This window comes from Oryctolagus cuniculus, chromosome 1 (assembly GCF_964237555.1).
Source record: "Oryctolagus cuniculus chromosome 1, mOryCun1.1, whole genome shotgun sequence".
Taxonomy (NCBI): domain Eukaryota; kingdom Metazoa; phylum Chordata; class Mammalia; order Lagomorpha; family Leporidae; genus Oryctolagus; species Oryctolagus cuniculus.
The window spans coordinates 171,144,447-171,160,681 of record NC_091432.1 but is presented as its reverse complement, the minus strand read 5'-3'; the positions used below and the strand labels follow the sequence as shown (position 1 = coordinate 171,160,681).

The 16,235-nt window shown below is 38.0% G+C and overlaps 1 protein-coding gene across 10 annotated transcripts in view; it reads left to right on the top strand.

Moving 5' to 3' along the window:
* PTPRD (protein tyrosine phosphatase receptor type D) overlaps positions 1–16,235 on the top strand; it is a 1,630,925-nt gene that overhangs the window by 1,480,923 nt on the left and 133,767 nt on the right. For all 10 annotated transcript variants that reach the window (XM_070051957.1, XM_070051959.1, XM_070051976.1 and 7 more), the window contains 2 exons: positions 7,085–7,175; positions 15,486–15,695. In XM_070051957.1, the coding sequence (XP_069908058.1) occupies positions 7,085–7,175; positions 15,486–15,695 (301 nt within the window). The remainder of the gene's footprint in view (positions 1–7,084; positions 7,176–15,485; positions 15,696–16,235) is intronic.

Sequence of the window (16,235 nt, the reverse complement as noted above, 5' to 3'; positions counted from 1 at the left end):
AACTTACCTAATCAAATCTAATACACTGGGAAAACATGCTTACTTTATAAATAGCCATGGGCTTTCCAGGTATACTGATTCTGAAGCTATTTATTTTTCTATTAGTATAATAGCTGATTTCTATGTTTAATAAGATGTTTTGAGCCTAAACTCTGAGCTTGAGTCAGACAATCAAAGCAGAGTGTAGAGTTTAATTTTACTCATATATAAAGATTACATATGTTCAAAGGCAATTTAATTTTCGTTTTCATTTCAAGCAAGTTCTTTAAATTCATACGATGTGGTTGGTATGAATTTGTAGGGCACATTTTTAGTTCTCCATTTCACTCCTTTTATCTGAATCATCTTACCTTCATACATGTCACATGAGATTAAAGTGAGGGTCATCAGTAGCTGGCAAATGAAAGAACTTTTGCAGTAAGGAGTTTTATTTTCTGTAAATTATTGGTGAATGCCATTGCTGGTTTGAAGAAAGGAGATAAAGCTTGATGAAACCAAAAGTTGGAAAATCTTTGGAGACAAAGGACCCCCAAATATAGCTGACTCCCTAATTTAGAGGAGAAACATGGCCCCTGACTTACCAGTCAGATAACCTTCCACTGGAAAAATTATTAATAAAATGGCAAAATTAAGCAAATATCAAGGACATGGTACTTGTGTGATAGTAATATTTTCTATATATGTAAACATATCTGAAATGGTCTAAGAAAATTAAAGGCTAAAAATGGTCTTTTGAAGCCATCTAATAGAAGTAATTAATCTTGTCAGTGAAGGTTTCACTTAGAAAACAATAAATGGGCTGGTGCCGTGGCTCACTTGGCTAATCCTCTGCCTGCAGCGCCGGCACCCCAGGTTCTAGTCCCGGTTGGGGTGCCGGGTACTAGTCCCGGTTGCTCCTCTTCCAGTCCAGCTCTCTGCTGTGGCCCGGAAGGGCAGAGGAGGATGGCCCAAGTGCTTGGGTCCTTGCACCCACATGGGAGTCCGGGAGGAGGCACCCGGCTCGTGGCTTCGGATTGGCACAGTGCTGGCCGTAGCGGCCATTAGGGGAGTGAACCAACAGAAGGAAGAACTTTCTCTCTGTCTCTCTCTCACTAAACTAACTCTCTCTCTAAAAAATATAAAAAATAAATAAAAATAAAAAAAGAAAATAATAAATGGACTTATAGATGATGAAAGAGAAGTATTAACTTGATGGGAGTTACACAAGGTTCTAGGCTGGTAGAGTAGAATAATCAAGGGTTTGATAACAGAATGAACCAGAGTACATCAGTACAATGAAAACCCATCAAGCTATAAGTCACAGGTATGGAGAGATGGAGTCCATTAGGTTTTGTAAAACCTTTTGATGTTTATCCTAAGAGAAATAAGAATCCCTCTAAGTAATTTTTGAAAGTTGTAATGGCATGATCAGTTTTGCATTACAAAATTAAAATGTCAAAAGACTGGACTAGATTAAGCTAAAGCCAAGGTAGAAAGTAGGGTAACGTGATAATCTAGGCATGAGACAATGGATTGGGGCCAGAGTGGTGGCAGTAGAGATGGATAGAAGAGAATTCAGGAGAGAGAGTGTTTAGAAGCAGAAGGATTTGGCCTTACATTGGGGGTATAAGGGAGGGACAGAATAAAAGCAGATTATCAATGCTAACACTATGGATAGGTTCCAGCAGGTACACTAAATTGGATGTGCTATAATATTGAAGGAGCATTTATTTTGAAAGTCATATTTGTTTCGTTTTAACCACAGTGAAATTGAAGTCCTTTGGTGGCACAGAAATGGAGACTTAAAGTAGGAATTGTATAAACCTGTGGAATTCAAATGAGAGATCTTGCTAAAGAGATGAATCTACAAATCATTAGCACATGGATAATGACTGATGCCTGAGCTGGAATGAGATCTCCTAGGATAAAAGTAGGACGTGCATAGAAGTACTTGGCCAGAACATTGAGGAACCTCACCATTTAATAGCTGAGTAACATAGTACATTATGCTAAGAGAGTAAAGTTAGTATAGTAAGAAAGACAATTAGAAAAGAGTTGTATCACAGAGAATGTTTCGTGTAGCATATCATGAACATGGTAAGAAAGAAGGGATCAAAAAAATCTCCTGTAGGTAACATCACTGAGGTTGCTGGGAGCCTGGCAGTGGCAGTGTAGTGAAGAGGCAGGGCCTAGAGTATTGTCAGTTAGGAAGTGTGAGTGGAAAGGGCAGAAATGGAGGGCATCAAGGACACAGGGTACTGTGCAGAATTCCCATAGTACAGAGGAAGAAAGTAAGAAACTGTTTTTTTTTTTTTAATTTATTACTATTTCATTTGAGAGATAGACTGAAGAATCTCCTATTTGCTGGTTCGTACTCCAGATGCCTACAGCAGCCAAAGCTGGGCTATGCTGAGCTCAGGAAGTAGGACCTCAAGCTGTGTCTCCCACATGGGTACCAGGGACTCAAGTACTTGAGCTATCATCACCTGGTGCTCCCAGTGTAGGCATTAAAATAAGCTGCAATGAGGAGCAGAGCCGGGACTTAAACCCGTGCAGTCTGTATAGGACACACACTTTTAAACTGGTGTATCAACTGCTAGGCCAAATGACCACTTGTGTGGTCATTTGTTTTTTTAAATGGAAGGCACTATTTATATATGTATGCAAAGTAATGGGTAAGTCCCCAGAGAGACTGAGAAGTTGAGGTATATGGAAATAAAAGGAGTTTAGTATATGTTTGATTACTTAAGAAAGTAAGAGAAGGGTGGACATTGTGATACAGCAGATTAACCTATGGCCTGTAGCATCAACATCTCATATGGGAAAGCACTAGAGGATGGCCCAAGTCCTTGGGCCCCTTGCCTCCCTTGTGGGATGCCTGGATGGAGTTCCAGGCTCCTGCCTTCAACCTGGCCCAGCCCTGGCTGTTGCAGCCATTTGAGGAGTGAACAGTGGATGGAGGATCTTTGACTCTCCCTCACTTTCTGTAACTCTGCTTTTCAAATAAATAAAATAAATCTCTATAAATCTATGACATTATTCTGCGATGAGTTTTATTTCTAAATCTGTCTTCAGCTCCTTGGGTTCAGGCATAGAGGATGGCAACCAGAGATTTCAGGTAATAAAGGGATGAGTAGGCTTTGAGAAAGAAAGGTTGAAAGGCCTGAGAGCATTGACTGGCTTGTAGGTCAGCCTTATGAATGTTGAGGTCGCTCAGAATGTTGGCAGAGTAGGGAAAGACAGGAGAACTTTGAATCCATAATAAATCTTCTGTAAGAGAAGGAAGATTCTGGAAAGATCAGTAGATGAAAGAAATCAGAGAAGAGCATGTTATCACTTAATAGAATGACCTTCAGAAAGGGTGTTTTTTATTATTATTTTAAATATTTATTTTATTTATTTGAAAGGCAAAGTTAGACAAAAAGAGAGAGGCCTTCCATCAACTGGCCCACTCCCCAAATGGCCAGAGCTGGGCCAGGCCAAAACCAGGAGCCAGGAGCTTCTTCCAGGTCTCACACGTGGGTGTAGGGGCCCAAGTACTTGGACCACCTTCCACTGCTGTCATAGGCGAGTAGCAGGGAACTGGATCAGAAATGGAGCATCCCATGTAGGATGCCAGCATTGCACCCTCTACACCACAACGTCAGCCCCTAGTATTTTTTTTTTTGTTTGTTGTTTTGTTTTACTTTTTGTTTTAAACAAGATAAGTGAGAAAAGATGTCTGCAGGAAGCTAGTGAAGAAACCCGCACCTTGACTCTGACGTTCATGGGCAGGGAAGGAGTGATGAATGAAAAACCACATGAGAAGAATGCAAGGGAAGCAGTTTGCTAAGGGGAAAGCCAGGTTGCAAGTAACGTAAGGTCATGGGTATTTACAAAGGAATAGTTGCAGAGAGTACAGGTGCATTGTGAGGGTTAGGAGCTAGTGAAACGTTCTAGAATATGGCATTCCAAATTGCCAATGCCTCATTTCTTTCAATATGTGAGAACTGCACTGAAGCAAGTTCTACTTTGACTGCCATAGATGAATACTTCAGGGACCAGTGGAGAGAAAAGGTTATATATATCTGGCCACCCTGTTAATTGATTGCTATGGGGGACGCAGTCCAATTCTTCTCCCAGCCATGAGTAAAATTAGTGGCTGGGGAGTGCTGCAGAAGAAAGAAAGCATTCTTTATGTTCATGTACAGGAATGGCAATTCAAAGCATAATAGTAGAAGAAAAATTAACAGAGTTTATCAGTTTAACTTTGATTTACAAGATTCTGAAACATGACAATGGGAGTTATCTGATAATGTGCAGTATCATTACGTTAGTTGAAGAGAAGCTCTCTTGACTTTGTGCATTGAGTAGTGAAAAGCAAGAGGGTCCCTGACAAGTGTGTTTATCAAGTACATCTGCAGTGTGATTTTGCACGCTCAGTTGCAGCCTCTGTCGTTTTTCTCCATGCTCATTTAACATGATGGACTTGTTTGGCAAATCATTCAGGTGGTGGGAGGACAGGAAGAAGAGGAGGCTTACTCTGAATCGTCAAATAAAAAGATATTGGCCTCTCGCACACACTCCAGCTCTTCCTTTTCCTCACCCTCCTCGATCATCATGACTATATGCAGTAAATTCAATACATGGCTGATGTTGAAACCATGCGTGCCTGTTGATTACTTGTTCAGAGTACCGTGGACAAAGGATTCTGCCAAAATTGTCTAGCTTCACTTGAATTCTTGATTAGGGGTAGAAAAAGTGCAACAAGTTCTTCAGCTTGTATCATGGAATTCATTGGCTCCTACTGAATGTGATAGTTCAGATGCCTTTCCGGCTGTAATGCTCAGTGGTAACCCAGAGCAGTTGGCATCTCACACAAACTGTGTGCTAATCACCTGAGGATTTGTTTTGTTGATTTCTTCTACAATAACAGCCTGAAACTGATTACTTTCATTTTTCAGAATATGTAATTGAGACCTGAGAGATGCTAGATGAGTAGCCCAAGATCACGCAACACATTAGTGGCAGAACCCAAATTCTAGGCCAGGTGTATCTCCAGGTACCACATTCTTCACCATAACACCCTGGAGCTTCTCTGTCCAACAGATGTAATGAGAGCCACATGTGAAATTTTATCCTTCCAAATAGTTAAAAAAAAAAAAAGGTGAATTTGCTTTTAGTAGCGTATTTTATTTAACCTAACATATACAGAATATTATTTCAACATGTGATCACCATTTAAAAAATTTCACTAACATATTTCACATTCCTTTTTTCATTCTAAGTCTTCAAAACTCAACTGTGTTTCATACTGACAGCATATCTCAGTTCAAGCTAGCTACATTTCAAGGTCTCAGTAGTCATAAGACACTAGTGGCTACTGTACTGGACAGCTCAGCTGTAGGCTTTGTGTGTGGTAACAGAGGTGTTGATCACTGAGGATTTGCTAAGACTATTGCAGATTTTCCTTTGAGATGAGCAGATAGCCCTTTGTGATTGGGCTGTTCTCCGATACAGTGTGATCCAAAATGGGCAGCAGCCTTCCCTCTTCCCTCTGTCCTGATTGTAACATTCTCTTTTAAAGGTGTGTGGGTGTGTTTGGATTTGTGTATATATGTGTGTTCTCATTTTCACGATAAAATACAAAATTTATGGAATTCTTAAAAATCTAATATATAGATAATTTCATATATATGTATATATACATACACATATATATGTATATATATCTATATCTATATATCTATATCTATATCTATATATATATATATATATATATGGAGAGAGAGACTGACTGTTGCCAGGGTTTGAACTCCGTCTGTTTTATCTATTTTAACTTGGGCAGTTATTTAATCTCTTCAGATATATCTTTTTATCTGTAACCTTAGAGCCTATATCTAGGCTGTTCTTAAAAGAGTACCCTGTAGGAGGGCAAAACAAGATTATGTGTTTAATATAATATCTAAGAAGTAGGAAATGATTGATCCAGTAGTCATTGTAGTGCTTGGAGTTTTTGCATGGTTACTCTCAAAGATTGATATCATCAGAGTCTGAATACAAGAGCAGAGTATACATTGTACTGAAGTCACAGTACAACCTTACAAATAGCCCAAACATTTTTTGACAGGTCACTTTCTCTGTACCTTTTAGTTTACTTTTGTCACTGTGAGGACTCGATTACTTTTGTCACTTCCTCTAAGTAGGTATATTGAGGTGTATTTTGAAGGACTGTAGGTGGGGATCTTTCCCACATTTCAACACCACATATCTTAAGGTTTATAATCTGATGCGTGGAAAGAGAGAGGAGCTTTTGATTCTTTATATAATTCTGGTGAGATTATGAGTTATTTTGATACTTTTTAAAAAATGTATAGTATTTTAGTTTTCCATAAATAAAGTAATAATAGGTCTTTATGTGAGCTAAGAATAATTTTTATTCTGTATCCCATTTAAAAATATTTTTTTGGGGCAGGCATTTGGACAGCAGTTAAGATACTACTTGAGATGCTCCCATTCCAATGGGAGTGCCAAGGTTCCAATCCTGGATCTGCTTCTATTCCAGCTTCCTGCCAGTGTGCACCCTGGGAGGCAGCAGGTGATAGGTGAAGTAGTTGAGTCTGTGCCATTCATACAGGAGGCTCAGATTGAGTTCTGAGCTCCTAGATTTAGCCTGGCTCAACCTTGGCTGTTACAGACATTTGAGGAGTAAGCCAGAAATGACTTTCAAGTAAATAAATATGTTATCTTCTTATAATTCATGTCTTAAATAATACTGGTTCAGCAGCTTATGGTGGCAGATTTCAATATACCAGCCTTGTATGTGCCCAACACCAGGGGCCTAACAAACTGGGTCTGCTCTGTTTATGATAACTAATAAAGAGCAGTCAACCATGGTGATATTACCCTATAAGATCATTGAAGTTACACATAAATGTCTGCCCATGATGTCTTTAAAATTGAACAAACAGGTGGTTATTTGTCACTGAGGTAAGAAATGGACAAGTCATCCCATATTTGTAATTTGCCTTCAGTCTGAATCACTGGTCTGTGGAAGATTTAAGGGTATATTCATTTTCTTCCCTCTCTGAGCTAACCTTATTCCTGTCTATCCATTCCTGTGCAGAGGTTATTACATAATAATTGTGCCTTTGAAGAAATCTCGTGGGAAATTTATCAAGCCATGGGAGAGTCCCGATGAAATGGAATTAGATGAGGTAACTATGTCTTTGTTGTCTGTGTCTTTCATTAGCTATTAAATGTATTAAATATCTCCTCCTCCCTATGGAGGCCTTTCAGAATCTTATCCTCGAGCCGGCTTCTGTACAGCTGGCTGACTGGAAGGTTCAATTCTGTTGGGTGCACTAACCTATAGGGACCCCAACAAAGCTGCTCTTGCTTTAATTAAAAGGCATTAAGTGCAGCAAAGCTTCCAAACTGTCTAATCTTTGTTGGCCTTAATATTTTGCCCCTTACCCCTTGTAAAACATGTTGCCAAGGTGTGGGAGGTGAAATGAATTGTCAGCAGAGACTTAATCACTATTGATATGAATTCCAAGGACCTTTATTAATTTTAGTTTGATGGTTGCTAAGAGTTTCATGAATGCTAAATTGTGCTTTGCAGCTGAGTTCATTTGACCTACTACGTGGTCTTGCCCAGATCCTCAAAGAATTCTGTTTGTTTTTTTTTTTTTTTTTTTTAACTTTTATTTAATGAATATACGTTTCCAAAGTACGAATAATGGATTACTATGGCTTCCCCCCCATACCGTCCCTCCCACCCACAACCCTCCCCTTTCCCACTCCCTCTCCCCTTCCATTCACATCAAGATTCATTTTCGATTATCTTAATATACAGAAGATCAGCTTAGTATACATTAAGTAAGGATTTCAACAGTTTGCTCCCACACAGAAACATAAAGTGAAAAATAATAGATGATTTTTTTTAATGATGATGAAATCAGATCAGACCTATTGTCATGTTTAATCCCAGTGAGAGTCAAGTTGGGAGTTGATAGTTTCTATTCTTTTCTTTTTTCTTTTTTTTTTTTTTTTTTTTTTACAGAGGATCAGTTTAGTATGCATTAAGTAAAGATTTCAACAGTTTGCACCCCCATAGAAACACAAAGTGAAATATATTATTTGAGTACTCGTTATAGCATTAAATCTCAATGCACAGCACATTAATGACAGAGATCCTACATGAGGAGTTCCAGAATTCTGTTTGTTAGGAAATGTTTGCCTTATTGCATATTCTTTAGGTTTCAGAATAAAAAAATGCTTTTAACTGCAGAATGAAACCAAACAAATCACAAAATTGTGAACACAGCAAGAAATATAGAAAAAAGAAATAAACAAATACTAAGTAGCATAATTTTCATTTGCAAAGTCTTGCAACTATAGGTGCATTTTAATTACTACCTCTTGCAAAAAAGCATTTGTGGTTTATCATGCAGGTTCATATATAATATGAGGAATGAGACTTAATTATTACATATTCCTATTTAGGTAAGGAAACTATGGTCCAGAAATGTTAAGCCAGATCCCTGGATAGCCACAGCAAGTTAATGGCTGAGATTCATATTAGAAATGACAGGATAGACTTTATTGTTATTTTTTTAACTTTTATTTAATAAATATAAATTTCCAAAGTACAGTTTATGGATTACAGTGGCTTTCTCCCCCCATAACTTCCCTCCTACCCGCAACCCTCCCATCTCCCGCTCCCTCTCCCATCCCATTCACATCGATTCATTTTCAATTATCTTTATATACAGTAGATCAATTTAGTATATATTAAGTAAAGATTACAACAGTTTGCACTCACACAGAAACACAAAGTGTAAAGTACTGTTTGATTACTAGTTATACCAGTGATTCACACAGTACAACACATTAAGGACAGATCCTACATGGGGAGAAAGTGCACAGTGACTCCTGTTGTTAATTTAACAATTGACACTCTTGTTTATGGCCTCAGTAATCACCCAAGGCTCTTGCCATGAGTTGTCAAGGCTATGGAAGCCTTTTGAGTTCGCCAACTCCAATCTTATAGTCAAAGTGGAAGTTCTCTCCTCCCTTCAGAGAAAGGTACCTCCTTCTTTGATGGCCCATTCTTTTCACTGGGATCTCACTCACAGAGATCTTTCATTTAGGTTGGTTGGTTGTTTTTTGTTTGTTTGTTTGTTTGTTTTTGCCACAGTATCTTGGGTTTCCATGCCTGAAATACTCTCATGGGCTTTTTAGCCGGATCTGAATGCCTTAAGGACTGATTCTGAGGCCAGAGTGCTATTTAGGACATCTGCCTTTCTATGGGTCTGCTGTGTGTCCGCTTCCCATGTTGGATTGTTCTCTTCTTTTTAATTCTATCAGTTAGTATTAGTAGACACTAGTCTTGTTTATGTGATCCATTTGACTCTTAATCCTATCATTATGATCAATTATGAACTGAAACTGATCACTTTGATTAGTGAGATGGCATTGGTAAATGCCCCCTTGATGGGATTGAATTGGAGTCCCCAGGCAAGTCCGATTGAGCATGTGCCAAACTGTACATCTCCTCCCTCTCTTATTCCCGCTCTTATATTTAACAGGGATCACTTTTCAGTTACATTTTAAACACCTAAGAATAATTGTGTGTTAAAGAGTTCAACCAATAGTAATAAGTAGAACAAAAAAAAAAATACAAAACGGGATAAAGTATTAAGTTGTTCCTCGACAGTCAAGTCATGGGCTGATCAAGTCATTGTTTCTCATAGTGTTCATAACATGATGCTGTTTTGAAATAATTCATAAGATAGATAACAAGGCACCCATTTGGGGATCTGTGAGATTAATTTATTGGGTTTATTTACAATACAGGCCCCATCTCACAACGCAACCTGTTAATTTTTTGGTATTTTCTCTACATGAGAATAGTGTAACTGGAGCAAGAAAGAATACCTTCCCTAAGTGCATTACAGGAAGGTGATGTTTATTTCATAGATGACTGCACAGAGGAGACTGATCTGACAAACGAGGCTGTTAGCTTCCTTTGGCAGACATTGGTCATCTCGAGTGAGACTCATCATCACCTGCTTCATTTATCTGAGTTAGATTTGATCAGATTCAGAAGGGGAGATAGGTTCAAGGGTAGAAGTATCCTTTTGTGCCTCTGTGTAACAATTAGATGATCATTGGAGAGGTGAAAAATGAGACTTAAATCCAATAACGTTGTCAAGTGATTTACATATGTTATCATTTTCAGCTTTTTTTATGTTGTTAATAAAGCAACAAAAGCACTATTCTGTAGTGTTGAAGGAGTAGTAATCCTTAATCTGAAGATGTAAAATGATCAGCTGATGTCTTAAGAATTTTGAAGCAAGATGTAATTTTACTTGCAACTGACTAATCATTTAATCCTATGATGGCCTTTACTATTTTAATTCATTCTCAGCTGAATTACAGAATTGTCACCAACCCATTTTAGTTAAAATTGGATTTAAAATGCAAAGGCAACTTTTAAAATTATGAATCCACCTATTAAGTTCTTTTCAAAGCAATAAGATTCAATCCAAAATGATATCAAATACTTTTAAAGAAGGAGCTTTCATTAGAAGTAAAGCCATTCAGTGGTAAGTAATAGGAAGTGATTCTCTTTTACAGCCAGGTTTTAACCTCCAAAATGCACAGAAATGCTAATGGATTAAAGTATAGGGCTATGTGACATTGAACTTCCTTGCAATTAAATTCTACAGGTCTGTGCTGCTGATTCCCATAACAAAGGGTCATTTTAATCATCCCAAAAGTTGTGGTGCATTAATCTGTATAATAGTTTGATAAAGAACATTTTATTAATTCAGAATTTTTGGGTCAGGATGGGTTGTTTCCCACTTTTCTTACTGATATAATTGAGACCACATTGTAGAATTAATGGTGGAAGAAATAAGATATGCATTGACTGGAAAATGAAAATTATTTCTGATAAAGAACTAAAGTCCTTGATATATCTTCTGGAATTACTTTCAATATATCTTGCAACTATTGTGGAGGGGAACAAATGCAAGTAGGCTATGGCCTCACTTTATGCTTACTCATCCAGTCTCTGATCCCTACAGACAGGTTTTTTCCTTAATCTTTTCCTACCATGGATAATAAAAGCATTGTATTAATTTTATCTATAGCTCAGTAGCTAGATTTGACAAAGTAGTGTTCCTCTCCTAAGTGTATTTGACCAAGTAAATTTTCAGAAAAGCCTATAATTCAAATTGTTGAAACTATATCATCAAATAGACTGTTGGCCTAAGGGGATTTCCACATGTATGCCTCACATCTAGGCCCATAAAAAATTGAAAGAGGCTTTCTAAACAGAGTTACTCTCAAAATTATCTTCTGAGCTCATTTATCCTTTGTCTCAGGATGCTGTCTGCGTGATAAATGCATAGACTGAAATGCCGATTGTCAAGGTCAAACAGGGAAGAGTGGACATTGATAGTCAAAATGAATTTTAGGCAGAATGACTCCCAAAATGATAGTTAATTCAGAGACAGTCCTGTCATGTATCATATGCTTTTCATTGCATTGTGCTTGAAATGTTTGTTGTAAAATAGTGTGGTCATTTGTGATTGTAACTTTAATATACTGACTAATTTTGGTGTCATGGTGAGCTCAGCTAAACCATTTACAGCATAACTCAGGAAGTGTCCTACAGAGATTAGAGCAACCTAAAGGGGCAGGTTGATGTTCCGGGTTTGACCTGAATGAGTGACTGCAATGGATCCCAGGGGCATCCAAAAAACTCAACTATTTTATTTTGAAGTACTACCTCTAAATTTTCTAAAGAAATCCTAGCAAAAGGTACTCATGGGAATGACAGTGATATGGATGAATTATGACAGTTGCCTACATCTGAAATATGAATAAAATCAAGGTAGGGTTTGATCAGTGAAGCAGAAGAGGGGACATAGTCACATAAACAGCTGATGGTAAATGTTTTTGATTACTCAACTTCAAAAAGCTGTTCAGCTCATCTGCAGGGCACCTCTCAAAGTAATGGGCTACCATCATTTACTGAATATCAACCTTTTAAATGACTTTTCAAGTGTGATATTGCATTAAATGTTTGGCATCAGATTTTTTAAAAATTAGCATGTTAAAAGAATCCAGGAAAAGGAAATAACATTCATCTGTGTTAATGAAAGCAGATGCACAACAATTATATGTCCAAATACTGAGTTAAAAAGAATTTAGATTATGAAAGTTTAAACACAGCATTTATGATTCCTTGATATTGTATAAGCATTGAGAAAATAAAAATATGCTTGAAAAATCTCTTACATGCAATTTCATTTTATTACAATATTGGAGTCTAATCATGCATTGTGATTTTCTATTGTGTCTCACTTTCCTTATTTATAAAATAAAGATAATATTGACTTACCTCGCTTACACAGGGTTATTATGAGGAGTAAAAGAACTAATCCATTTTAAGGCCCTCTAGAACAGTGTTTGGCAACTAGTGACTGCCTAGTCAGTGGTTACTATTACCATCATTGCTATCATTATTGTAAGTAGATCTAAATATAACAACAGAGTTGAAAGATAGTGCTGATCTTCTAGACTTCTTTTTTAATCGACCAATCAGTGCATAATTGGTCAGCCTGCCTGATTTTATCATTACTTTGTCCAAATTTTATACTCAAGCAATATCTTATATACTGTGGATTTCATAAAATGGTTTATATTTGATGTAATTTTAATTATATTCATAAACTCAAATTTCACTGAAAATTTTAGAACATTATACATTAAACACTATTCAAGAATAATATAGGCCGGCGCCGCGGCTCACTAGGCTAATCCTCCGCCTAGCGGCGCCGGCACACCGGGTTCTAGTCCCGGTCGGGGCGCCGGATTCTGTCCCGGTTGCCCCTCTTCCAGGCCGGCCCTCTGCTGTGGCCCGGGAGTGCAGTGGAGGATGGCCCAGGTGCTTGGGCCCTGCACCCCATGGGAGACCAGGAAAAGCACCTGGCTCCTGGCTCCTGCCATCGGATCGGTGCGGTGCGCCGGCCGCAGCGCGCCGGCCGCGGCGGCCATTGGAGGGTGAACCAACGGCAAAAGGAAGACCTTTCTCTCTGTCTCTCTCTCTCACTGTCCACTCTGCCTGTCAAAAAAAAAAAAAAAAAAAAAAAAAAAAAAAAGAATAATATAGGCAGGAATTATCTATGTACCCAAAGGTGTTTTCTTTACATTTTTAAGGCACCATTTTGAACCAACTGAATATCTTCATGACTTTCAGTCCAGAAGAGGCTGTAGTGCAACAGAGGAACCCTAAGAGAAGGATTCAGTGTTTATCATATAGACAGCCTGCAGCTATTATTATCACAGAACCTTGGCCTTAGTTAAGCTAGGACCTCTGTCTACTCAATAGATGTCAGTATTTTGGTGTTTACTGTATGAGGACGCTTCAAATAGTTTATGGAAGAATGGAATTAAAAGATAAGTTCATCTGAGTACAAAACAAACTTGAAATTTGTGTGTACTTTTTCATAATATGCATTTTCCATGAACTTTTTGAAGACCCCTCATATCATTTCTACTTAAAAAAATGAGTAGTTAATACTTTTGTGGCGATGTGTCCTTAAGTACTTATTGTTATCAAGATACAGAGTTTATTCTTTTTTCCATTTCTCCTCTGATACATAGTCTTATCTACACAGACTTTTTTTTTTTAAATGTTGATTTAGTTTCATCTACTTGAAAGGCAGAGTGATGGAGAGAGAGAGAGAGAGAGATATTGAGAGATTGAGATCTCTTCCATTAAGGTTCAGTCCTCAAATGCCCACGATTGCCAGAGCTGGACCAGGCCAAAGTCTAGATGAATTTCATTCAGATCCCATTCAACTAGTTGATGATCATCTTTTGTCTCCCAATATGCATTAGGCAGAAGCTGAATCATAAGTGGAGTAGACACACTGGAGTTACCAGTTTAGTATGCAATGTGGGTGTCCGAAGTGCCAGCTTAACCTACTGGGACTGAATATCCAAACCAACACATGCATTAAAACAAATACAATTTTAAAAAATTTTAGAGATCATTAAAAACATGTTGTTTCCCTCAAAAGCCATTCCAGACTCATATAGACTTTCTCCCTGTTGAATCCTAAAAATACTAATATTTGATGGGAGAAGACCAAAGTACTTTCACATCATTTTGAAATGAAAGGTCATAACATATCATCAGTAGTTATCTCCTAACATAAAATCAGTGTTGCCTGCAACAGTGACATCCCATATGGGTGCCGATCCCAGTCTCCACTGCTCCACTTCAGTCCAGCTCCCTGTAAGTGACCTGGATGACCCAAGTGTTGGGCCCTTGCCACTCATGTGGGAGAGCCAGATAAAAGGCTTGGGTTCTGGCTTTGCCTTGTCTCAGCCCTAGCCATTGTGGCCATCTCGGGAGTTAGCCAGCAGATGGAAGATCGATCTCTCTCTCTCTGTCTCTCTGTTTAACTGAAAGCCCACCACAGAACACAAAAACAGTTTTAATATAGCCTTACAGAGATAAGGAAGTGGTAGTAAATTCTGTTGGGTGGGGTGAAGGCAACACATATGGTTGTGCCATTGGATCTCTTGATTTCTGGTACACCAAACTGGACTTAGGAAACTGAAACTTTTATTGGAGAAACCAAAACTTATTTTATGGGGTAGTGACTGACCCAGGCCTAAGATGGCCCCCAAGGCTTCAGATGGCACATCTCAGACAAAATGGTTCCAGTTTCACAAACAGTAACTTTTTCAAATAAGTTTTTTTAAAAGAAGTACAAGAAGGATCTGTAAATATGTGTGTATGTTTATGTAGTTCAGATTAATTTTTTAAATCTGTCTAGCCTACATCAAACACCCAGCAATATATTTAGATTCCGCAGAGCTAAAAAATTGACTACATGGTAAGATGTGAGAAATCAAACCCCATTTGCTTAATAAAGGAGACATGTTAATTGAGAAATTAAGTGAGGGACATCTATTTAATAAATAAATAATTGTTTATAGGAATCTTCATCTGCTGATTTCAGAGAATATGCTTTGTTTGATTATCTATTTAATAAAAACAAGCTAAAATGGTACTGACCTCTCCTAAAATTCAGTTATATTTGAAGGCTTAGATGGCTTCATCCTGGATTAGTACTTCTTTAATAAATCTTCTGCAAAGCAAGTCTTTTATGAATCAGCTGACTGTTTCCCTAGACCAGTTATGATGTGCTATTGGCCTTTGGAAGAATTTCATTAGTATAGGAAATTATATGAGCTACAAGTCCTGTGTTTGCACCCAGAGTCTGGCTTTGTAGCCTGAGTCCAGTATCTCCTCTTAAAAGAAAGGCAAAAGTTAGATGGGGAGATTTGAGATTTAGTGATGCTGATTTGCTACTGAAACACAGGCAAATTAAATTTGAATAGTTTCCAGTAATGAATTAATCTTTGGCATTAAATCATCCATAAGTTAGATTGTTGTTTATAGCTCTTGTTCTGTTTCCCACTTTCCCTTTAAGCTGCTTAAGGAGATATCTAGGAAACGCAGAAGCATCCGTTACGGGAGAGAAGTTGAATTGAAGCCATATATTGCAGCTCACTTTGATGTCCTGCCCACTGAGTTCACCCTGGGGGATGACAAGCATTATGGTGGATTTACAAACAAGCAGCTCCAGAGTGGTCAAGAATATGTCTTCTTTGTGTTAGCAGTGATGGAACATGCAGAATCTGTAAGTCCGTTATGATGGTATCTGTTTCCTATGACATGCTTATACATTTTCTCTAGTACAGTGTATGGTTATTTGTAGATATGTAGTTATATCCATCATAATTATTTCTCATGAGCTATCATTAACTAAAGTGTAATAACAGGCTGCCAACACATCCAGCATTGCTGAGTGTAGTACTTGAGACTGTATTAGAAATAAGACCATGTCTGTGATGATAGGGAATGTAAGTGAACTTGTAGTACAAGAAGTGCCAGATTGATAGGACCCAGGTCTGGAGACTTTCAGTGGAGCAAACACCATCATCACTGCTTACAGTCATGCTCCCCTATCCTTTTAAAATGATTATTCTAAAAAAAAAAATTCATCTTGGATATTATCTGATAGACCGGAGCCCAGATGATTACAATGGGAACTAGCAAGCTCTGCAGTTGAGCAAACTGTTTTCCAACTATTTGAAAACATTGACTTTTGTGGTGATTGTACTTAGTCTCCTGTTACTTGCAGTGAGAATACAGTGCCCCTATGCAAGGGAAAATCTGT